The sequence below is a fragment of the Silene latifolia genome, chromosome 6, assembly GCF_048544455.1.
Source record: "Silene latifolia isolate original U9 population chromosome 6, ASM4854445v1, whole genome shotgun sequence".
In the NCBI taxonomy this organism is placed as follows: Eukaryota; Viridiplantae; Streptophyta; class Magnoliopsida; order Caryophyllales; family Caryophyllaceae; genus Silene; species Silene latifolia.
In genome coordinates, this window is record NC_133531.1 from 127,744,074 (window position 1) to 127,770,695 (window position 26,622).

The 26,622-nt window shown below is 37.6% G+C and overlaps 1 protein-coding gene across 1 annotated transcript; it reads right to left on the minus strand.

Moving 5' to 3' along the window:
• Positions 1-21,880: 21,880 nt before the first annotated feature.
• On the minus strand, positions 21,881-24,326 carry LOC141587263 (UDP-glycosyltransferase 79B30-like). Its single transcript, XM_074408713.1, has 2 exons — positions 23,389-24,326; positions 21,881-22,689 (listed from the first exon to the last, which is right to left on the minus strand). Exons 1-2 carry the CDS (start codon positions 24,275-24,277, stop codon positions 22,199-22,201), a joined length of 1,380 nt encoding a protein of 459 aa, XP_074264814.1. The 5' UTR covers positions 24,278-24,326; the 3' UTR covers positions 21,881-22,198.
• Positions 24,327-26,622: the final 2,296 nt, after the last annotated feature.

The following is a 26,622-nucleotide window of genomic DNA, read 5'->3' on the forward strand; positions in this document are numbered from 1 at the left end:
CAATAGTGTCCGAGACACAAGATTGAACACGTGACACGGACAGTTGCGAGATAAACAATATATAAATAAGGAGAACAAACGTAAAAGTAAATGAACAAACAAGACGATGTTTAAAAAATTGGTTCAGCCTCTACTCCGAGGCCTACGTCCAACCGTTATTTTATTGCTTGTTTAGAAATTTACTCAAACAACTAAACCCCTTACAATGAAAATAACTCGCCAACCTACTCCGGTTGCATTTACTTGAAGCTACTCCGCTTCAAGACTTTCACTCGCTTAAAGCTACTCCGCTTCAAGACTTAAGTTCTATCTCACAGGTTTACAGAGTCTTTGAATCTCAATCGTTCACTTAATGAACATGGAGATCACAATTAAGACCTAAACACGAGAATCATGGAACAAGCTCATATGCCACAGTGCAGCGAACTGATACATGGAGATTTACAGCCCTTTTGAAAAAACGTTTGAAGACTTTTAAAATAGAAAACAATTTTGCAAATAAGTTGAAGAACAAGAGCTGATGTTTTGCAAAGTGTTTTAACAATTAATGCTCATAAAAGTCTTAGGTAATAAATGATGCAAAGGCACTCTATTTATAGTGGATTTGATCATCTAAGTAGTACAACTTAGGTTAATTAAATCCAATATTAAATAGATAGCCTTTGAGTGATGGTAAGTGTTAGGCTATAGGCTTGGAGCACAAGTTATTGATCAAAATCATAAAACTCTTCCCAAAACACTCAACATGTGACATTTTACCAAAATGGCAAAAAGCATTTCTAGCTTTAAAACTTTGACAAGTTCAACTTACCATTTTAATAAAAGGTAAATGCATAAATCTAGAGGATTAATCAATGTGGATTTATGACTTAAAATTTCAGATTTAAAACTTCAACACATTTGACAAGTGACAACTTACCACAAATGGAAGAGTGCTTTAGTACTTGACTAAATCAACTTTCCATTTATGTAAAAGTAGATGCACAACTTTAGAGGAGTCACATGTGAGTTTTGCAAATTGATTTTTTCAGATTTGTTTTCAAACTGGGATAATTCAAATGTAAAATCTTTGAGAATATGAAATTTGTAAAGATTTTGACACTTAAACATTTCGAATAAAAGTCTCTCCATACGGTAGTATCAGAAACCACAGTGCAGTGCACTGTTGCATGGTTTTGCAGCCACTTGACGTAAATGAGAATGTTACACTTACTCTTACATTTTTCGACTAATGCTAGGATCATATCGTTGTCTTGACTTCTTGTTGACTTCATCTTGATCATGTTAAGCCGTCTTTGAGAGTCCATTTGATTGCTTCAATCACTAAGCATTTGTAATCGTTTACAACATTTGACTAAGGCTAAGGGATTTCTTATCATAACTTTATCTTGATCATTCTTGAATCATCTTTGGAAATTCATTGAGTGCTTCAAATGCTAAACATTATAACTAAGAAGCAAACAATTAAATAACAATGAAACTTGGCATCATCAACCAAGTGTGTTCTAACAAATTCCCCCTTTGATGATGGCAAGTTTTAATAATGTGTGAAGTTCCCCCTTAACCTATGGTTAGCCGGTCTTTAAGCATTCAACATAAAACATACAAGACATGATCAAGGCATGAAAGAGTCAATATACTTAGTCTAAGTAGAACATCTAACCAAGGTCGCAAGACATATTACGGTGAACGCAAGCCTAAGAGTTAAGGGGTCACACATAAGACATAATTAAACTACTTCCCCCTCTTGACATCATCAAGGGAGGGCAAAACATAGTGACGAACACAGTTTGACATAATTTAACAACAAACAAGGCAAGGTTCAACAAATAAAATAAGTACGGTTTGCAAAAGAATTTGGAAAACATTAAGCCAAAATGGGTTATGGTAATGGATAACGGGCTAGAAATGGGGTTAATCAAGGCATCATCAATTTTCTTGAAGCTTTCCCCCTCAAAATTTGCATAAGTTCCAAAAATTCTTCATTTCAAGTTCGAATTTTCTCACTAACCAATTGAGTAATGGCTACAAGAATCTTACCCAAGTTTCAAGAATTAGGAAAAGAGTTGGTGATTAATGATTACGGATTGGGTACCAGATGCAACATTCACCTTGACTGTGGCATAAATCTTCTTCTTCCATTTTTTTTTTTTTTTTTGAATTTTTGAACTTGAACCCCTTTTTCTTTTGTTTGGAAAACGCTTGGTGACAATGAGCTTATCATGTTAGTTTTCTTCTAAGTCATCGTTAAGGATTTCAATGATTTTCTCATTTGTAGCATGTGGTAAGGGCAATGGGTCAAGACTATTATTAAACATACCATTTTCATTCAAATTACCAACATCTTCATAAATTTCATCTTCATTTTCAACCCCAATATTCTGGTCATCTTCCTCAATTAGAGTTGTGGTTTTCTTTCGTGTCACAGTGACACATGCTGTGGCATCAGCTTTGGGAGGAGAAATAACCTTGGATTTCTTAGAGGAAATGGGTAATTCGACATATGAGCTTCTCAACATTTCATTTGTGGCAGCGGATTTAATGGGAGAAGTCATTTGTTTCTTTGAATTTTCTCTTTTCTTTGGGTCATAAGAATCTTGAAAATTTTGAAGTCTCGGTCGTATGAGGGTTTTGGAGGCATTTTTTGAAGTGTTGATTCGGATGGTTTTAGTGACATGCGGAGGGTGGAAAGGTTTGATTTTTGAATGTGGGTTGAGTGGCTCAATGCAACAACAATTCAAATACAAGCATAATTATTCATATTTTTCGAACCATATTTTTGCATGAAGTAAACTAATTAACAATTAGGGTCATCACATGTATGTCCTCATCTTTAGTCAATCATTAAGGAAAATAAAATAATATGAATCACATATCACCCAATAAACCAATTTCCAACCGAAATTTTACGAATTGTTCTCTTTCAAACGGTTTTGTAAAAATGTCCGCTAATTGATTTTCCGTTCTACAAAAAACTAAGACAAATATTCATTTTTACAACTTGATCACGTAAACATCATGTCTTATGTCGATATGTTAAGTGTTAGAATGTTGTATTGGATTATTTGAGGTGTTAATTGCACTAGTATTATCACAAAAGATAGAAGTTGTGTCGAAGATAATACCATAGTTATGCAGTTGTTGTCATACCCAAAGAATCTGTCCGCCACACAGTACTGCACTGTTGTATTCATTTTCAGCCATGTATAGTGCAACAACTTCTTGCTTCTTGAAGGCCCATGAAATGAGGCAAGGACCCAAGAAAGTGTCAATACTCAATGTGTTCTTTGTATTCACCGTGCTACCCGCAAAAACCATTTTCGTCTTTGTCAGGATTGATGTTAGAAATCATTGGTGTAGCAAGAGGTTTAACATTAGTCAACCCAAACATACTTAGCATTTCCTTCAAACACTTTTGTTGATGAATCATTGTACCTTTCTCACTTTGTTTGATTTGAAGACCAAGGAAAAATCCAAGTTCTCTCATCATGGTCATCAAAATCAGAAGTTATTAGATCCAAAAAAGTATTTAAAAAGGACGCCATTTGTTGCACTAAAAATAATGTCATTGACATATCCTTGCACAAGCAACAGTTCCTCGCACTGTGACTTGATAAATAATGTTTTATCAACCAAACCACGTAAACAACATTTTCCCAATAGAAACTTTGAAAGCTTATCATATCAGGCTCATGAGCCTGTTTTAAACCATAAAGTGTTTTATTAAGTTTTAAAACGTGGTTAGGGAACTCATTATTTATAAAGCCCGGTGATTGTTCGACAAAAACCTCTTCTTCAAGATATCCATTTAGGAAAGCAGTTTTTACATTCATTTGAAAAAGTTTTTGTCAACATGAGATGCAAAAGCTATAAGCATACGTATGACTTCAAGCCAAGCTACCGGTGCAAAGGTCTTATCATAATCGAATACCTCTTATTGGTTAAAACTTTGCACCACTAGTTTAGCTTTGTTCCTTACGATTTCGCTAAAATCATCAAGTTTATTGCGAAAGACCAATGTTGTACCAATTACAGTACATTGGCCTAGGGTAAGATGTCATACCTCATTCCTTTCGAATTGATTTAATTCCTCTTTCATGGTTGTCACCCAGTATGTAACAGTGAGTGCTACTGTGACATTGACAAGTTCATTTTGAGAGAGGAATGCATTGAAGGCACAAAAGTTTTGGAGTGAGGATTTGGTTTTCATTCCAAAATTTAGATTACTGGTTAGATTTGAGAGAGGGTGAGCTTTGGTGTTTCCATTTTTCCTTTTTGGAATAAGTGGGTTTGAGAAATCGGTTTGTTCTTGTGTAACAGTCGAGGGGACTGTTGCATGGGGATTATTTGAAGAGGATGATTGTGATTCGTTCATTATTTGGTTGGGCTGTTCTTCACCATCCACATTCCCCCTGGATGAGCTAGCATCTTCTTGTGTTGGAGGACGATTAGTTCCCCCTGAATTTTGGATATCATCCTCAGGCAACAGTAGCTCCAACTGTTGCTCAGCCTCTTCCACCACTTGATCCATATCTTAACAAATCATCCCAATCTCGAAATCAACATCCTAATCTTCTTCAACCTGTTCATTAGACACAAAAAGGACTAGCTTCATCAAATATGAAATGAATGCTTTCTTCCATTTTAATGGTTCTTTTATTGTGCACTTTATAGGCCATGTTATGATCCGAATATCCAATAAAGACGACCTCGTCACTATGAACATCGAACTTATCCAAGTTGTCTTTCCCAATTTTTGAACAAAGTATTTGCAGCCAAAACATCTTAAGAGGGAATATTGAGATTTCTTCTTTTCAACAAATCGTAGGGAGTTTTATTAAGAATTTTACGTATCATAACATGGTTATAAATTAAGCATAAAAGTGTTGATGGCTAAAAAATAACTTCTTTGGCAACTTACTACTTAGAAGCATGGTCCTAACCATATTCTCAAGATACGGTTCATACGTTTAACAAACTCATTTTGTTGAGGTGTTTTACGTTGGAAAAGTTATGACTAACACCATGTTCATCACAATGGGTTTCAAATGATGAATTCTTAAACTTCGTTCCATGGTCGGGTAAAAAAAATCAAATTTATTTTACACACTTTTCAACCAAATAAGAAATTCATCAAATATTCCATCTTTAAGGATTAAGTGAGTAGCCAAACATATCATAAAAATTCATCAACACACATGCACAAGAACCGACTTCTACCTCTACTTTTAATATACATTGCTCCACACAAGTCTATACAAAAGAGTTTTAGAGGTTTTAGAAGTACAAGAAAAATAATTTTTGGATTTAAGGAGCATCTTACTTGTTTTACTCTAGCACAATCATCATACATCTCTTTAAAACTGAATTTTAATGTTAGGAATGTCATCAATAAAGTCAAGCTTTCTAAGGGTGTTCAATGTTCTAACATTTACATGACCTAATTTATTTATGTCAAAGCCACGAGTCATTCTTTACGACACACATACAAAACATGATTGGACCGGACAATGAACAAAAATTAGTCAAGTAAACATCATTAGCATGTTTTCCTTCAAGAACAAGTTCCCTTGTTTTTGCATCAAGAATTCTACATTCACTAACAAGAAATTCAACAATATTATCATGATCACTCAAATAAGAGACACTAAGAAGATTGTGCTTCAAACCTTTGACAAGCAACACTTTGTCGACACGTTGTGACGATGACTTACCAACTTTTCAATACCAACAATTTCACCTCTTTTGCTGTGGTCAAACGTCATGGTGCCACCTTTGTAGGCTTCTAGTGAGAGAGATTGGCTTTCACTTCCGTCCACAATCAAAGTACCAATTGCTGCTGCCTCTCACTAATGCCTTTAACAAATCAAACATTTAGTTTAGGAACCCAAATTAATTTGGGTCCCTTCTTGTGAATCATGTCCTTTACCAAGTCTTTTCGGATCCACACTTGCTTGACAACCTTAATGTTTCTTTTAATGTCATTCATTCTCTTTGTACAACCATTAAATACATGACCAGTCTTGCCACAATAATTGCAAATAACATATTCAGGAAATCCAGCATGTTTTCTTCTTCGGAAATCGGTTTTGCTTGGTTCTTGGTTTCGAATGCAACAGTGCACGTTACTGTTGCATTTGAAAACGAGTCCAACATTCTTTTCACTTTGTTGTGACTGACTCGTAGAAAACTTTAAAACAGTTTGACTTCCTTCCTTTTTCTTGTAAAACTCTTTTGCATCATTTAACTCTTTGTTTAAAATCTCAATTTTGGCAAGATAGTCAAGATTTAATATTTGCACATTTTCAAAGGCGCTCTTAGCATGACTTGTTTCATTTTGTAGCATTTCTGTTAATTTTTCAAGTTCCTTAAGATGACTTTTACAAGAGGTTAGGTCAATTAAAAGTGAGTCTCGTTCTTGTGTTAACATAGAAAAATGTTTGGTTAAAGACTCGTTTTCCTTTTCAGCATCATATGTCACAGTGGGTGTCTCTGTGACATTCAGCAGTTTGACCTTATTTACAAGAATCAGATTTTGGCTTTTCAGTTTCCTTACTTATTTCTCAAGACAAGGTGAAATGTTATTTTGTTCAAGCTCATTTAGACACTCTCTTAGACCAACATTTTCCTCGGCTATGTTTTCAATTTCAATTTGCATAGCTTCAAGTTTATTGTTTTGGACACGACATTTATCAATGAATTTATCTAAGAGTAAACATACTTTGCTTTTGGAGAAGGATCGAACCTTTGTCTTGAGATGATTTACCTCATCTTCGAAGTTAGAATCAGAATCATCGGGATGAGCCATAAGACATTTGAATGTTTCTCTTTTTGGAGACCTAAGGGCATCATTATTAAGACGAGTAGTAAGACACAACTTGGCATCCAATTCTTCCTCAAGGATCTCGTCCTCATCGGAATCGGACATTCCCCAAACAGCACACATTACTTTATTCTTGTATTCCTTCTTAGCCAAGTCACATTTTTCTTTAGATTTGATGTTACCCCACTTTGGACATTCATTCATTTGGTGACCTTTTTCGTCACATTTAATGCAACCAACAATGGAAGTAGATCTCTTCTTTGAAAAATATTTCTTACTAGAATTGTTGTTAAACCTCTTAGGATTATGACCATTAACAATATCCGCTATATTTCTAGTGAACATTGCAAACTTATCGTTTCCATCATCTTCCTCATTAATTGAGGTTGATTTGAAAGCAAGCCCTCTTACTTTAGAGCTTTCACCAAAACGCTTCATGAGAGTTAGCTCATGAGCCATAAGTGAGCCCATTAGTTCATTGAGGGTTAAAGTGGATAAGTCTTTGCCCTCCTCAATAGCCGTAACCTTCGGTTGCCATGTTTCTGTTAAACTTCGAAGGATTTTACGGACCATATCCTCGGATTCAAAATTTCTACCAAGACTCTTAAGGTCATTAACAATACTAGAAAAGCGAGAAGAAAGACTATTAATTGACTCATCTTTCATCATATTGAACATCTCATATTGTTGCATGAGAAGGTCGATACGATGCTTTTTCACTTGAGACGTCCCTCATAAGCAAGGCTTAAGGTGTCCCAAATTTCTTTGGCCGAGGTACATCCGGAAATCCGGTTTACTTCTTGCTCACCAATGCCATATTGAAGAATGGACATAGCTTTTGAGTTTTTCTCGACCTTTCTATAATCAGCCTCGACATACTTATCCTCACTTTTTGGGGCACTAGTACCATTACCACTAGTAACCGTGATAACAAGGGGCCCTTTTTGGATTATCAACCAATACTCGTAATCTGTACTCTTAACATAGTGTTCCATGCGATTTTTCCACCATGAGTAGTTATCCCCAATGAAGATAGGATGCTTAGTATGTTTTCCGTCCATGACTATAGGATCAACTCTTTGGTAATTAACCAATATCAAGAGCACGAGGCTCTGATACCAATTGAAGAGTCAAGGACGAGAACACCTAAGAGGGGAAGGGGGTGAATTAGGTGTCCAATTAAAATTTTTAAGCTTGAATTAAGCTTCTTTGAAATCTAGAACAATAGACTAAACTGATATGGACAATACTTTAAATGATAGAGGTGTTTATACTTAGAACTATTTGAGTTAGAAGTATATACACACGAATTCAAACTCAAGTATATGTCACAAGAAAAGTCGATCGCATTGCCTGAGACGAGAAAAGTATGAATGAAAGAGTATTTTTTCTTCAACTTAACAATGAAGATATTAAGTGAGTACTTTTTAAGTTGAATACTCTTAGAAATGAAAATCTTAAGTGAATCTCTTTTAAGTTGAAAACTTGAGATACTTAATCGTTTTAAGTTCACAAGATTGAATCAATCAGCAGGTCTGAGACACAGTATTGAACAACGTGACACGCATATGATTGCGAGATAAACAATATATAAATAAGGAGAACAAACGTAAAAGTAAATGAACAAACAAGACGATGTTTAAAAAATTGGTTCAGCCTCTACTCCGAGGCCTACGTCCAACCGTTATTTTATTGCTTGTTTAGAAATTTACTCAAACAACTAAACCCCTTACAATGAAAATAACTCGCCAACCTACTCCGGTTGCATTTGCTTGAAGCTACTGCGCTTCAAGACTTTCACTCGCTTAAAGCTACTCCGCTTCAAGACTTAAGTTCTATCTCACAGGTTTACAGAGTCTTTGAATCTCAATCGTTCACTTAATGAACATGGAGATCACAATTAAGACCTAAACACGAGAATCATGGAACAAGCTCATATGTCACAATGCAGCGAACTGATACATGGAGATTTACAGCCCTTTTGAAAAAACGTTTGAAGATTTTTAAAATAGAAAACAATTTTGCAAATAAGTTGAAGAACAAGAGCTGATGTTTTGCAAAGTGTTTTAACAATTAATGCTCATAAAAGTCTTAGGTAATAAATGATGCAAAGGCACTCTATTTATAGTGGATTTGATCATCTAAGTAGTACAACTTAGGTTAATTAAATCCAATATTAAATAGATAGCCTTTGAGTGATGGTAAGTGTTAGGCTATAGGCTTGGAGGACAAGTTATTGATCAAAATCAGAAAACTCTTCCCAAAACACTCAACATGTGACATTTTACCAAAATGGCAAAAAGCATTTCTAGCTTTAAAACTTTGACAAGTTCAACTTACCATTTTAGTAAAAGGTAAATGCATAAATCTAGAGGATTAATCAATGTGGATTTATGACTTAATATTTCAGATTTAAAACTTCAACACATTTGACAAGTGACAACTTACCACAAATGGAAGAGTGCTTTAGTACTTGACTAAATCAACTTTCCATTTATGTAAAAGTAGATGCACAACTTTAGAGGAGTCACATGTGAGTTTTGCAAATTGATTTTTTCAGATTTGTTTTCAAACTGGGATAATTCAAATGTAAAATCTTTGAGAATATGAAATTTGTAAAGATTTTGACACTTAAACATTTCGAATAAAAGTCTCTCCATACGGTAGTATCGAAACCACAAGATGCGATTAATCGTTGCATGGTTTTGCGGACCACTTGACGTAAATGAGAATGTTACACTTACTCTTACATTTTTCGACTAATGCTAGGATCATATCATTGTCTTGACTTCTTGTTGACTTCATCTTGATCATGTTAAGCCGTCTTTGAGAGTCCATTTGATTGCTTCAATCACTAAGCATTTGTAATCGTTTACAACATTTGACTAAGGCTAAGGGATTTCTTATCATAACTTTTTCTTGATCATTCTTGAATCATCTTTGGAAATTCATTGAGTGCTTCAAATGCTAAACATTTTATAACTAAGAAGCAAACAATTAAATAACAATGAAACTTGGCATCATCAACCAAGTGTGTTCTAACAGAAATAATATAAATAAATGACAAATAGAAATCTAAACAATTGCATAATTATAAATTAGAAAATGAGAAAATTGCAAGGAATTGGAAGAACGAGATGCAAGAATTAAACCTGAATCGAAAATGTAAATAATTAAAATGTAGTATGTACGGAATTATTAAACTAATAAACTAATGTAGTTTTTGTAAACTAAACCTAATGGTAGAGGAAAATGACGGCAGAAGCATCTAAGATAGGATACACGCAAATATGCAGCGCTATATATAACCACGAAGCAGGGAGCTGAAACGACGGCTGTTTTGGCTTGATGGCTGCCTCCCCGGGGGGGTAGGGGAGATGTCCCCGATCGGGGACGTGGCTAAGTGGCTTGGGAGACGAATTTGGTTGCTGCAAGTGTCCCCGGTGGGCAGGGAATACAACCCCGATCGGGGAAGTCATGACATGCTCTGTTTTCGCTGCATTCTTCACGCAACTCGAGACGTAAGAAACACAGGAAAGAAGTTTTCCATGTTTTTAGGCTTCCAGTTAGTTAGTTAGGTTGACATTTCCTAATTTTTTTTTTTTTTTTTTTTCCATATTGGGCGTCTTTCAATATTGGGCCCTTGTCATTTGCCAACCCAAACTACCCTTAAGGCCGGCCTTGCCGCCACCATGCTCCCACCATCACCGACGGGCAGAGGCTAGCAGTGCTTGGGTTGGACTCCGACTCCCTCACAGCTAGTACACGAGTTCAAGTGAGCATGGAAGCATGTACGAGTCCATCCTACTCGAGTTTATAACCCGTCTTCAATATGGCACGTAAGCTACTCTAACGGCCAGGCCATGGCTGCTATCTGCTTGTGCTTAAGGGCAGACCCTTCATGGTTCATAGTTAACATCTTTCGGGCATGAACCCATCATAAAACCAGCGCACAACTCATCTTCAAATGTCCTGAATAAAACATAAAAGATGAGAAAATTGGATAGTTAACGATGAATCAAGCAAAAGGGAAGAAACGGAAATGAGATTGCAATTTAATTTGTCGGAATATAAAACATTATGTAAAATAAATCGAGTTGATAAATAAATATCGCCACATTGAGTGGCGTGTGAATTCGCCATTCAGGGAGCCCAACAGATAAAGGGCTAATTTTTCGAATATTAGTAAAATGGGATAGGCAACCCGACATATGTCGGGATGCTCCCATGTCGATAATCCAAGAGAAAGATAAGGGTTTACCGCTTAGACGAGTCGATGAGGACGGTCCCGGCTGTCGTGCCTGCCATATTTTGTGAACTTCCTCGAGTTGTGTCAGAGTAAGTTTATTAAAATCAAAATTTTCGAACCCAGCAGATGAAGGGAGTACCGAAACAGATGGAGGTGATACCGAGATAACATGAGCCCGAGCTGACTCCCCACTAACAGGAGCACCGGGGGCAGTCGGGTGGACAGTAGCACCGTGGGCAGAGGGTGTGGGGGTGGTGACGAGATGCATGAGCTCGTGGGCCATTCGAAGCAGCCTTTTTAATACGGTCATAATTGGCTCTACCTTGAACATTGGGAACTACAGTATGACTCATATCAACTTCATTTATATAGATACGATCTCTAGGACGGTCTCCCCACCAATCTGGAAACTCTCTTGTAACACGATAGCAGACGGGATACAAGTGGCCTGACCGTCGACAAGCGATACAATATGGTCTATTGGGGTCAGTTGACCGAGAACGATCTCCTCCCCCACCAGCAGGCCGCGGGTTAGCATTGGTCCGAGTAGCAAAAGCCATGGTTTCAGGTTTTGAGTCAATTTTATTGACGGAAAATTGTTGCATTCCCTCCTCTTGGAGGAGTCGATTATAGGCAAAATCAAGTGTAGGTAAGGGAGAAATACCAATTAATTGAGAACGAGCAGTGTCATATCGGTCGTCCAATCCCATAAGAAAATCACGAACACGTTTCTTATCATGACGAGTATCGAGAATGCTTACCAGATTACAGGTGCACGGGTCACACGCACAAGGTGGAATGGGATCTGCTGCTTGAATATCATCCTATAGTTTTGTGAGGCGGCCATAGTAATCAATAAGAGACTCTGTTGGACCCTGGCGACACGAACTCAACTCGCCCTGCAACCGAAAAATTCGTGCATCATTATTCTGGCAGAAGCGATTTCGGATATCGTCCCATATTTGTTTTGCTTCAGGGCGATATCAAATCGTTCGTCGAATGGTCGGATCGAGAGAATTGTAGATCCATGCGGTGACAAGCGCGTTTTGAGACAACCAGGAAGGAAAATCGGAGGCAGTAACAGCGGGTTTCTTGATGGTGCCATCGACATACCCCTGTTTTCCTTTGGCGAGAAGAGCAAGGGTAAGCCCATGGGACCATTCGTCGAAATTGGTTCCTGTGAACGGTATTTGTGTGATGTTAGTGCTGGGATTTTCAACAGGAACGAAGGTATAGGATTGAGATTTCGAGGTACAATTAATAATTTGATTGTCGTCAGGATTCGTCAAGGTTAAAATCGAGTTCGGGGATCGAGAACAAAACGAAGAAGACGGCGATTTTAGGTTTCGAGGAACTTGGCTGATACCATATCATATTATAAACGTATGATTGTATATATGAAAGTGCAATTGTATATGTTCATGTGTTTATTCTAATTACATAGGCAAGTATTTATATGTGAGAACAAGCTATAAACAAGGTAAGGTAATATTCACAATATCAACTAATTGAGGCAAAAAGAGATTGTTGCCATAAGGGAAAGAGAGAGCCGTTGGAGAGCCGTTGGAGGTTCCATGGGCTTGAGTCCGTGAGGTTCATTGTAATATAAACCCCGTCTTATTGCTAGCATGTGTATATGACCCTTCGTAATAGCATAGATATGGGCATGAAAACCTTGTCTTTAGCTTGCAATTGCATGAATGCCGTCTTTATATGAACACAAAGACCGTCGCAACTTCAACATGTAACTTGTATTACGTTGCACGTAAACTTGTCTTCATGTGGGCTCGTATTCATTTGTAATTTGCTCCCTTTGAGTCGGGATTTGTAAATAAGCATGGCACATTAACTTAAGCTCAAATTCTTGCCATTTAGCTCCGCCTTACTCGGGATTTGTCAAAGTATAAGAAAATGACGGAAAACCGCTCCAATTCCTACATAAGACAATAAAGTTAACGAATACTACCAAAGGCAACATTAGCTCATAAATCGCTCCTAAGAGCGGATAATTAATATAAAACCGAGCTAAATATAGGGTGAAAAGTATATATAAAATGAACCTATTACTGGTACTCAAACTGCTAATATTGTAGAAATGGTTTAATCTATACTATTAGAATATGCCAATATTCTCTTGTATATTTTACCAAATAAATTTACAACTATTTTACATAATTATAGGAAACAAATATTTACCAAATAAAAGATATTTACCAAATATACAAGAGAATATTGACATATTCTAATATATACAATACATCTTGTAGCAAGTGTTGAGTAACATCCAACACAAAGCTTAATGAGAAGTGTTACATGTATTAATTTAGTACACGTAACATTGTGTGATGTTAAATGAATATTAATTCATTTGTTTAACATTACGTAATGGAAGTGGAAAAACATATGAATTTGTTTTAATGCATGTGTTGGTAACGTGAAGTGATTTATGGTTGTAAACTGTAACGTCAATTTCACATGGCTATATAAAGGATGACAAATCCTTTGGTAAAAGTATCTGACAACAAATATCAAATAAGGTGACTTAGCTTGATAGAAAATAGCAAGTCGGGTTTGAGGGTGAGAGGCAGTACAATAGGTGTTTTTATACAATAATTTAGGAGGTTAATCTAGGGGTGATATTAGTGGCATTGACTAATATTACTGGAGAGTTAGAGGTTGTTATCTTATATTATTATGGGTTTCGAATTGATATTAATTCGGGACGGTTACGTTGTACTGGTATTATATTATTATAGAGGATTCTAGTCGATTTGGCTAGTGGGTTTTACTTCCGGTTTGGAATATTTTGCCCTGGGTTTGACTCTAAAATATTGTCTCATCTTAATATTGCTTACATTTATTTACTTTTACGGTTTAATTATCGATTGGTTGCTTCCGTTGCGCGTGGGAGATTGGCGCAATTTCCCAACAGTGGTATCAGAGCCACTAGGCTCGATCTGGTGGCTGATTTATAATTGGCAAGGATGTCAAATTTGGGGTCTCAATTTGCAGTACCAAAATTTAATGGTAAAAGTAGTTTCACCCTTTGGCAAAGAAGGATGAAGGATCTCCTAGTTCATCTTGGCTTTGTTAGAGCCTTGAAAGGAGTTGACGGTAAGCCAGCGAAGATGAGTGATACCGACTGGAAAGAGGTTTGCACTAAGTGTGCAAGTACTATTAAGTTGTGCATCTCGGATTCTGTCATCAATTGTGTTCTTGATGACGACTCTCCATCAGTGGTATGAGAAAAGTTGGAGAAACTCTACAGGGCGAAGAGTTTGACCAACAAGTTGCTTTTGAAGCGGCGGTTATATCGGTTGAGGATGGACGAGGATAAAAATTTAATTGGACATGTGAATTTGTTCAATGAGCTGTTAGACGAGTTGAAGAAGATCGAAGTGAAGCTTGAGGAGGAAGATAAGGCATTACTACTCCTCAAATCTCTCCCGGACACATATGAGACTTATGTGGATACTATTCTGTGCGGGAAAGACACCATCATGATGGAGCAAGCACAGACAGCTTTATTGTCCTTTAATGCGAGGAAGAAGGACAAGGCTGGGATACGGAACGACAGTACGGGTACAGTTGTAATTGCTAGGGATGAGAGAGGTCGTTCGTTTAATAGGGAGGATGGATCGAAGCATGGCAGGTCTCGATCCAGGAACGCTTCTAGGAATAATGATGTGAAGTGTTTCAAGTGTGGTGACCTTGGGCATATTAGGCGGTTCTGTCCTAAGAAATGCGGGAATGAAGAAAACAAGGGTGACACCAACTTGGTTGCCGGTGAAGGAAGTAGTGGTTGTTTCCTTACCGATGATAGTGACATATTTGCAGTCACGGATGTGAACGACGTGTCTTCCAAGGAAGAATGGATATTAGATTTAAGTTGTATCAACCATGTTTGAACCCGGAAAGATAATTTTGATGAACTCCAAGAAGGCGTGGCTAGGAAGTTGAGTTTGGCTAATAACTCAACAGTTAATGTCATGGGTGTTGGGGTGGTAAAAATCAAATTGTCAAATGGGGTGGTGCACACTTTGGACAAGGTTGCTTATGTTCCAAAGTTGCGGTGGAATCTAATCTCACTAAGTTAACTAGACTCCGAAGGTTATGGGTGTAAAACTCATGGGGGAGTAATGAAAGTTACTAAGGGTTCTATGGTCCTCATGAAGGGGGAGCTACGTCGTGGTTTATACCGTCTGGATGCATATGTAATAAAAACCTCACAGGATAGCTGGAAACGGAAAAGTCGTGCACGTGTTTCATTCGCGGAAGAGGCGACGAAGGTAGATTGTTTTCAGGTTACAGACGGGCGCAAAGGTAAAATTCCTGCTGGTGGAAAGGTGGAGAGTAAGAGGTTTCTCTCCGGAGTCAAGTAACGCCATTGACTAGGTTTAGGTTTGTACATGGTGCATTGGCCGTGATAGTGAGTTAGGGTGAGGACCGGATACTAACTCGGGTGTGCGGTGGTGATTTTAAAAGGCTAATGGTTGATTCCTCGGTGGTGATCTCTTGTGTTGGAGGGGTAACATCCAACACAAAGCTTAATGAGAAGTGTTACATGTATTAATTTAGTACACGTAACATTGTGTGATGTTAAATGAATATTAATTCATTTGTTTAACATTACGTAATGGAAGTGGGAAAACATATGAATTTGTTTTAATTCATGTGTTGGTAACATGAAGTGATTTATGGTTGTAAACTGTAACGTCAATTTCACATGGCTATATAAAGGATGACAAATCCTTTGGTAAAAGTATCTGACAACAAATATCAAACAAGGTGACTTAGTTTGGTAGAAAATAGCAAGTCGGGTTTGAGGGTGAGAGGCAGTACAACTGGTGTTTTTATACAATAATTTAGGAGGTTAATCTAGGGGTGATATTAGTGGCATTAACTAATATTACTGGAGAGCTAGAGGTTGTTATCTTATATTATTGTGGGTTTCGAATTGGTATTAATTCGGGACGGTTACGTTGTACTGGTACTATATTATTATAGTGGATTCTAGTCGATTTGGCTAGTGGGTTTTACTTCCGGTTTGGAAGGTTTTGCCTTGGGTTTGACTCTAAAATATCGTCTCATCTTAATATTGCTTACATTTATTTACTTTTACGGTTTAATTATCGATTGGTTGCTTTCGTTGCGCGTGGGAGATTGGCGCAATTTCCCAACAGTGGTATCAGAGCCACTAGGCTCGATCCGTGGCTGATTTATAATTGGCAAGGATGTCAAATTTGGGGTCTCAATTTGCAGTACCAAAATTTAATGGTAAAATTAGTTTCACCCTTTGGCAAAGAAGGATGAAGGATCTCCTGGTTCATCTTGGCTTTGTTAGAGCCTTGAAAGGAGTTGACGGTAAGCCAGAGAAGATGAGTGATACCGACTGGAAAGAGGTTTGCACTAAGTGTGCAAGTACTATTAAGTTGTGCATCTCGGATTCTGTCATCAATTGTGTTCTTGATGACGACTCTCCATCGATGGTATGAGAAAAGTTGGAGAAACTCTACGGGCGAAGAGTTTGACCAACAAGTTGCTTTTGAAGCGGCGGTTATATCGGTTGAGGATGGACGAGGATAAAAATTTAATTGGACATGTGAATTTGTTCAATGAGCTGTTAGACGAGTTGAAGAAGATCGAAGTGAAGCTTGAGGAGGAAGATAAGGCATTACTACTCCTCAAATCTCTCCCGGACACATATGAGACTTATGTGGATACTATTCTGTGCGGGAAAGACACCATCATGATGGAGCAAGCACAGACAGCTTTATTGTCCTTTAATGCGAGGAAGAAGGACAAGGCTGGGATACGGAACGACAATGCGACGGGTACAGTTGTAATTGCTAGGGATGAGAGAGGTCGTTCGTTTAATAGGGAGGATGGATCGAAGCATGGCAGGTCTCGATCCAGGAACGCTTCTAGGAATAATGATGTGAAGTGTTTCAAGTGTGATGACCTTGGGCATATTAGGCGGTTCTGTCCTAAGAAATGCGGGAATGAAGAAAACAAGGGTGACACCAACTTGGTTGCCGGTGAAGGAAGTAGTGGTTGTTTCCTTACCGATGATAGTGACATATTTGCAGTCACGGATGTGAACGACGTGTCTTCCAAGGAAGAATGGATATTAGATTCTGGTTGTATCAACCATGTTTGAACCCGGAAAGATAATTTTGATGAACTCCAAGAAGGCGTGGCTAGGAAGTTGAGTTTGGCTAATAACTCAACAGTTAATGTCATGGGTGTTGGGGTGGTAAAAATCAAATTGTCAAATGGGGTGGTGCACACTTTGGACAAGGTTGCTTATGTTCCAAAGTTGCGGTGGAATCTAATCTCACTAAGTTAACTAGACTCCGAAGGTTATGGGTGTAAAACTCATGGGGGAGTAATGAAAGTTACTAAGGGTTCTATGGTCCTCATGAAGGGGGAGCTACGTCGTGGTTTATACCGTCTGGATGCATATGTAATAAAAACCTCACAGGATAGCTGGAAACGGAAAAGTCGTGCACGTGTTTCATTCGCGGAAGAGGCGACGAAGGTAGATTGTTTTCAGGTTACAGACGGGCGCAAAGGTAAAATTCCTGCTGGTGGAAAGGTGGAGAGTAAGAGGTTTCTCTCCGGAGTCAAGTAACGCCATTGACTAGGTTTAGGCTGTACATGGTGCATTGGCCGTGATAGTGAGTTAGGGTGAGGACCGGATACTAACTCGGGTGTGCAGCTGGTGATTTTAAAAGGCTAATGGTTGATTCCTCGGTGGTGATCTCTTGTGTTGGAGGGGTAACATCCAACACAAAGCTTAATGAGAAGTGTTACATGTATTAATTTAGTACACGTAACATTGTGTGATGTTAAATGAATATTAATTCATTTGTTTAACATTACGTAATGGAAGTGGGAAAACATATGAATTTGTTTTAATTCATGTGTTGGTAACATGAAGTGATTTATGGTTGTAAACTGTAACGTCAATTTCACATGGCTATATAAAGGATGACAAATCCTTTGGTAAAAGTATCTGACAACAAATATCAAACAAGGTGACTTAGTTTGGTAGAAAATAGCAAGTCGGGTTTGAGGGTGAGAGGCAGTACAACAGGTGTTTTTATACAATAATTTAGGAGGTTAATCTAGGGGTGATATTAGTGGCATTAACTAATATTACTGGAGAGCTAGAGGTTGTTATCTTATATTATTGTGGGTTTCGAATTGGTATTAATTCGGGACGGTTACGTTGTACTGGTACTATATTATTATAGTGGATTCTAGTCGATTTGGCTAGTGGGTTTTACTTCCGGTTTGGAAGGTTTTGCCTTGGGTTTGACTCTAAAATATCGTCTCATCTTAATATTGCTTACATTTATTTACTTTTACGGTTTAATTATCGATTGGTTGCTTTCGTTGCGCGTGGGAGATTGGCGCAATTTCCCAACAGTGGTATCAGAGCCACTAGGCTCGATCTGGTGGCTGATTTATAATTGGCAAGGATGTCAAATTTGGGGTCTCAATTTGCAGTACCAAAATTTAATGGTAAAATTAGTTTCACCCTTTGGCAAAGAAGGATGAAGGATCTCCTGGTTCATCTTGGCTTTGTTAGAGCCTTGAAAGGAGTTGACGGTAAGCCAGAGAAGATGAGTGATACCGACTGGAAAGAGGTTTGCACTAAGTGTGCAAGTACTATTAAGTTGTGCATCTCGGATTCTGTCATCAATTGTGTTCTTGATGACGACTCTCCATCAGTGGTATGAGAAAAGTTGGAGAAACTCTACAGGGCGAAGAGTTTGACCAACAAGTTGCTTTTGAAGCGGCGGTTATATCGGTTGAGGATGGACGAGGATAAAAATTTAATTGGACATGTGAATTTGTTCAATGAGCTGTTAGACGAGTTGAAGAAGATCGAAGTGAAGCTTGAGGAGGAAGATAAGGCATTACTACTCCTCAAATCTCTCCCGGACACATATGAGACTTATGTGGATACTATTCTGTGCGGGAAAGACACCATCATGATGGAGCAAGCACAGACAGCTTTATTGTCCTTTAATGCGAGGAAGAAGGACAAGGCTGGGATACGGAACGACAGTACGGGTACAGTTGTAATTGCTAGGGATGAGAGAGGTCGTTCGTTTAATAGGGAGGATGGATCGAAGCATGGCAGGTCTCGATCCAGGAACGCTTCTAGGAATAATGATGTGAAGTGTTTCAAGTGTGATGACCTTGGGCATATTAGGCGGTTCTGTCCTAAGAAATGCGGGAATGAAGAAAACAAGGGTGACACCAACTTGGTTGCCGGTGAAGGAAGTAGTGGTTGTTTCCTTACCGATGATAGTGACATATTTGCAGTCACGGATGTGAACGACGTGTCTTCCAAGGAAGAATGGATATTAGATTCTGGTTGTATCAACCATGTTTGAACCCGGAAAGATAATTTTGATGAACTCCAAGAAGGCGTGGCTAGGAAGTTGAGTTTGGCTAATAACTCAACGATTAATGTCATGGGTGTTGGGGTGGTAAAAATCAAATTGTCAAATGGGGTGGTGCACACTTTGGACAAGGTTGCTTATGTTCCAAAGTTGCGGTGGAATCTAATCTCACTAAGTTAACTAGACTCCGAAGGTTATGGGTGTAAAACTCATGGGGGAGTAATGAAAGTTACTAAGGGTTCTATGGTCCTCATGAAGGGGGAGCTACGTCGTGGTTTATACCGTCTGGATGCATATGTAATAAAAACCTCACGGGATATTTGGAAACGGAAAAGTCGTGCACGTGTTTCATTCGCGGAAGAGGCGACGAAGGTAGATTGTTTTCGAGGTTCTGAGACGGGCGCAAAGGTAAAATTCTCTTTGGTGGAAAGGTGGAGAGTAAGAGGTTTCTCTCGGAGTCAAGTAACGCCATTGACTAGGTTTAGGCCGTACATGGTGCATTGGCCGTGATAGTGAGTTAGGGTGAGGAATGGGATACTAACTCGGGTGTGCGGTGGTGATTTTAAAAGGCTAATGGTTGATTCCTCGGTGGTGATCTCTTGTGTTGGAGGGGTAACATCCAACACAAAGCTTAATGAGAAGTGTTACATGTATTAATTTAGTACATGTAACATTGTGTGATGTTAAATGAATATTAATTCATTTGTTTAACATTACGTAATGGAAGTGGAAAAACATATGAATTTGTTTTAATTCATGTGTTGGTAACATGAAGTGATTTTGGTTATGGTTGTAAATGTAACGTCAATTTCACATGGCTATATAAAGGATGACAAATCCTTTGGTAAAAGTATCTGACAACAAATATCAAACAAGGTGACTTAGTTTGGTAGAAAATAGCAAGTCGGGTTTGAGGGTGAGAGGCAGTACAACAGGTGTTTTTATACAATAATTTAGGAGGTTAATCTAGGGGTGATATTAGTGGCATTAACTAATATTACTGGAGAGCTAGAGGTTGTTATCTTATATTATTGTGGGTTTCGAATTGGTATTAATTCGGGACGGTTACGTTGTACTGGTACTATATTATTATAGTGGATTCTAGTCGATTTGGCTAGTGGGTTTTACTTCCGGTTTGGAAGGTTTTGCCTTGGGTTTGACTCTAAAATATCGTCTCATCTTAATATTGCTTACATTTATTTACTTTTACGGTTTAATTATCGATTGGTTGCTTCCGTTGCGCGTTGGAGATTGGCGCTAATTTCCCAACAAGAAGTTCATAATTTGTGAAGATGGTTTAATTTAATTTAATTTATGCATCTATGAGTAGATGAATGTTAGTAATCCAACTACTAATTGGCTTAGATAATTAGTAGGAGACTACCTAGCCTTTAATTTTAGTTGTTGTTCTTAAAGATCTATTCTTTATAATTGTTGTTGGTTTAAATGATGGTCATAAAGTCTAGGAAAGGTGATTATTGCTTTAAATAATCTTCACTACTTATATGAGATTAAATGTGTATTAGGTTAATAAATTGATGAAGGGTGATTAATCTTAATTGCTTGTTGCATTAAAAGTATAATTACACCAAGTTTTCTCATACGGAGTATTACACAGTTTGAATTTAGAAGGTGTTTGTTGATTTGTCTACAAGACCAAATCTATCCTTGTTGTTCCCCCTCAAAAAAAAAAAAAAAAAATATCTATGTTTCTTACCTTGTTTACCATTGTTAATACCCTTGCTTGTGTATTTATATTAATTTAATTAGTCTAGATTAATTTTACTAGTTAGTGTGTTAATTAGTAATTAGTCTTGTCGAACTTGTTTTAGCTTAGTTTAGTCCTCTTGGGTCGTTCGGCTCTATACTTCTATTTTACTACTTTTTTTTAGTTTAATTAAGTGCATGTTTGATAGAGTATATTACTAGTATTAACGACCGTTAGTATCATTATTATCACCCTCACCAAGAACTGCTCCGCCAGCAAAGCGATCACTCCACCCATGTTTGATAGACAAATATTGGTACTTAGCTTCACGTGGCAGCTCCAAGCAAGTGTATAACGAGCGTTTCGCAATGACGTATGTGAAGATCAAACAAGTTAAGACATAGTTGGGGGAACAAGTATTGAATGATTGCTTAGTCACATTTTAACAAAATCATATACTCCCTCCTATTCATTCATTTTGTCCCTCTTTTATTTTGCACAAGAATTAAAAAAATGATTTTGGACCACACAAAACACTCTATTCCACTCTACCCCACATGTAATTAAATTTAGACCACACAAAAGTTACTAAAAGAGGAAAGAGGGACAAAAATCCGACTAGCTTCGATAAGGAAAGAGGGACAAAATGAATGAATAGGAGGGAGTAGAAAATAGTGTAGTGATCTCAAAGAGCATGGTACTTAACAAGAAAACACAAAATAGAAAAACAACTTACCCTTACAAGCTTAAACTCTAACGGAGTGTCACCAGAATATGACCTAAACAATAGAATCAACTGATGACACTACTTATTAAGAAATCAAATAAACCACACAAAAACAAAGGGAAAATGAGTTGGCGCACCAGATGACAACCAATCTTAGCGCCACCCTCTCACATGCATCAAGTGGAAATCCCTTTAATAAAAAATGCTTATGAGAGGGTGACACCCATACTCGACGCCACCCGGTGGCGCCCTATCATTGTACATGATATCATCAAAGCAATTCTCTAAGACTCTTAACAAAGCTGTTAATGTAAGACTCCTCAATTCCTTCTTTGAACAACAATTCCCTCCATTTAGCATTGTTAGCCTTGAGTTCTTTCCCAACTTGGCCTTCTAAATCCATCACCAATTCGACCGCCTTTTGAAGGGCTTCTTTATAGAAGAAGTCATCATTCTCCCCCTTCTCAACCTCGACTGCAACCCTCATATCAACGCTCATTAGTCTCGCATTTATGTATTGATCTAGGTTTAGAGGAATCAGTACTAGTTGACACCCTCCCATCAATGCTTCCGATAGAGAACCAGTCCCACAATGGCTCACAAAGCATCCTACTGAAGGATGTTGCACGATTTGCGGTTGTGGGACCCAATCCCCGCGCACCATTCCTCTTCCTTTTGTCCTCTCTATGAAACCTTCAGGTAAGGCGGACTCTATTGTTTCATAGCCCGCTGGCGGCTTTATGGCCGCTAGAAAAGGCATACCTGTCCAATAAAAAAATGATACATTATTGCTCAATCAATTTTACAAAGTACTCCCTAAATGCCAAATAGATTAAGAAATAACTCCTACGGAAAATATCTAAATGTTAGAACATCTTCTATAATACTCCGTATTACAACTAGACCACAAAATTAACCCGACTCGAATGATCCGATGACCTGACTCGTACCTGACCCGACACCGAACTCAAGATCCGAGCTTGACACGAACCCGAATTTACCCGATCCGATATAACCCGACACAAATATTTATTTTTGATAATTGATTATTATACCTAAATAACTTAATGAAAGGTGATCCGAAAATGACTAGAAGGCAAGTTGACCCGACTTGATATGGCCCGAATTGAACCGCCTGAACTCGACTCGATTGATCCGTTTACCAGGTCTAAGTACAACCGACCATACTCTCCATAACAATTTTTTATTTTATTAATTATTATCATACTCACCTTAATTAATTAAATAAATTAAACCAAACTAACAAAGAAAACAAAAATCAATTTGTAATCAATTGAGGAGACACAAACGTTCCACATTTCCACCACTTTTTCACTCGCCTAACTAAACCCTCGGCTAACTAAACCCATCTTGTACTAATCGATATACTCATAATTTGTAACCCCACATTTTTGATCGACTTTTTTTTTTTTTTTTTAATTAATGTCATAGAAGTCATACCTGTGAGCTCGAGTCCAAGGACAAGTTCATCAAACTGGTCCTTTTCAATGGACGCTTCACTTCCAAGTGCACAATAAATTACGGTGCCATGACCGAACCCGTTTAACCAATTATCAAAAAATTCATCTAGTTTAGACGTCGGAGGATCCGGAAACAAAAAACCCGCTAGTAAAACGGGTTTACCAAGTTGTTTCTCAAGAAAGTCAGCATAAGCTCCCTCCGTCTCCCTACAACTTCTAAACCCTATGGCAACACTCTCTTGAATCCCCAAGTCTTGCTTTTCTAAGAACGTCATTCCATTCCCGAAATCACTCGAAAACACCCTCGCGGTGGTCCGCGCCTCGGAGGGGCGGAACTTTATCGAGCTCGGGAACCCCGGGGGTGGTTCGATAAGGTCACCCTCCGTAAGACGGTGGTTCAAGGGTAAGTTCCTCGCTTGTAAGTTGCAATAAGCAAACATTGATACGTAAAAAACAGCATAGTAAACGGGTTTGACCCCGTGTTTTCGGGCTACTTGGGGGACCCACTCAGGGGAGTCAAAAAATAAAAAGTCGGGTTTGAGTTGAGCCAGATAAGAGTCAAGTTGGTCTTGAGTTAAATCCCGGGCGGCCATAATTTTAGAGCGGTCCTTTGGGTGGACATCATTAGTAGATTCTGCACCAGCTGGTAGGCCGTCAACGGGTGGTACAGTAATGGGAAAGAATGTAACAAGGTTAGGGTATGGATTAATAGAGGCTAATTTTTGTTGGGTTTTAGTAGGGAGAAGAAATGAGATAATGTGACCTCTTTGGGCTAATTTGTTGGCTAAGTGGAGGTATGAATTGAAGTGGCCAATAGCAAACCAAGGGTACATTGCTATGTGCAATGGCTTGCTGTCTTGAGGAGACATGTTTTTGTAATGCACTTAGGAATATGATTGTTGTTTTGATTAATTGGGCGACGTTACCTATATTTAAACTAGAGCATGTAAGTTGTTGTAACGTGTGGACTAGAAACTTGTGGTACAGGAGTGAGTAGGTTGTAATCCCGGAACTCATTTACTCCTTTGTAAATACAATTAGTCTCACTATAAACGGATATATCCGTTTAAAATAAAAGATAGGTCAAATATATTTAAAATGGTCATATTTATGGACTCCACCATATAATTTTTTGTTTGTCTTATACTTAAAAATGATGAATATTTAGTCCGTCTATATAAACAGATATCTTCCGCCTATAATGAAAATTTGTGTTCTAAATATCATCCACTCTTTGTGCGCTGTTTTTTCAATCTTCTCCCATGCTTTTTGTACAAAAAAAAATACAATTAGTTTCATGATAGACGGGTATATATTCGTCTAAAGATGTAGACATGTCAAATAATTTCATTTTTGCACGAATAGTAACCTCACCATCTCACTTGTTATTTGGCTTATTATGTAATTGGTCACATATTTGATATGTCAACAACTTTAGACGGATAATGTTTGTTTAAAGTGAGATTTTTTTGAAAAAATACGAAATTGAATAAATGAAAAATAATACTTCTTATCCAATCTAATGTACCCATGAACCCCTTTTCAATTTTTCCTCACAAAAAGTGGGTAATGGGTGCATTGAATTGGATAGGAGGGACCAAGGGAATACAGTTAGGGGTGAGCAAATTTAGGTTCGGACCGAGAAAAAAAGGACCGGATCGGACCATTTTGTCTTGACCAAACCTGGACCGAATTATTTTGATCCGGTCCTTGGTCCTCATTTTTTCAAGGTTTGATCTTTGGTCCGGTCCGGTCCAAGACCGGTTAATTTAGGTCCAGACCGAATGGACCAAATTCCATGTTTTTAATGATCTAACATTAAAATATTATGAATCAAATTAATATTTTATCTTTAAAAGACATTATAAATTAGTATTGTCAATGATTTTCATAAAAAGAGTTGTCTAATTATTCCATGTTTTTAATGATCTAACATTAAAATATTATGAATAAAATTAATATTTTATCTTCAAAAGACATTATAAATTAGTATTGTCAATGATTTTCATAAAAAGAGTTGTCTAATTATTCCATGTTTTTAATGATCTAACATTAAAGTATTATGAATCAAATTAATATTTTATCTTCAAAAGACATTATAAATTAGTATTGTCAATGATTTTCATAAAAAGAGTTGTCTAATTATTTAAATGCATTTTATTTAGCGGAATTAAAATGTAATTATCCTATACGAAATAGTAAAAAAACTAATTTAGGTCTATTTCGATCTAAGACCGGACCGGACCAAATATTTCGGGTTTGGTCCGGTCCAAGACCGAAAGTTTTAGGTCCGGTCTTCCAATCACCTTTGTAGTGATGAACACATAATGTACATGAACAACGTCAAAATCTTTTGGCACAAATTCTCATTATAGACGGAGATATCCGTCTATAATAAGAGACGGGTCGGATCCTTCTCACAAAGAGGCAAGTGGGAGGGCAAGTGGAAAACCAAGTGGGTTACCATTTGGCCTCCCACTTCCCTTATAAGAGGGATCCGACCCGTCTCTCATTATAGACGGATATCCCCCATCTATAATGAGACTTGCTGATCTTTTGGTTTGTTCTTCGTCTTTATGGAGTATATGAAAGTCAAATCTCTTGGTTTGGTCTTCGTCAAAATAGAGACGGTAGAAAGTTGCGAGGAACGATTTTTCTTTGTACAAAATGTTTCGACTTGCATTATCAAATACTCCGTATTTATATACAGTTTCATTAATGCACCATTACAATATAGAGTAAATGTGAATTATTGTAAATAAGTACACTGTATATACACTGCTTATATGTGGCACTACGGTCGAATGGCTTTGGCTAAATTTATGAGTGATTTCCTATAGTAGTCGTGTAATACATAAATATTCTCTATTTGGTATTCACCTAAAAATAATTCCAAATTCTAGTATTCATGTAGGCTTGGAAACTCATAACCTAACTTTTATTAGCTTGGAGATTATTTAATTTAATTTAATATTAGTAAAAAAGGAATAAAAGAAGAAAAGCAAAGAATACGACTTATTTTCTTATCAGTGCTGCTGCTTCATTCTTAACGCCGCCCATTAATTGTAACTTGCTAGAGTTGCTACACACCCAGCATTACTAGGTAAGAATTAAAAATTGAATTGAATTGTTCTTTAATCTATCTATTATAGTCTCATTTTTTGTACTCTTTAATCTTAATATTCTGATTTGTTGTTTTACATTGCTACTTAAC

What these genes read in the sequence shown, in the direction of transcription:
- LOC141587263 (XM_074408713.1), bottom strand. Translation starts at nt 24,277, where the DNA reads ATGTCTCCTCAAGACAGCAAGCCATTGCACATAGCAATGTACCCTTGG. An exon ending in CCTTGGACTCGAGCTCACAG is followed by an intron (nt 22,690 to 23,388) that starts GTATGACTTCTA and finishes TTTATTGGACAG; the next exon opens with GTATGCCTTTTCTAGCGGCC.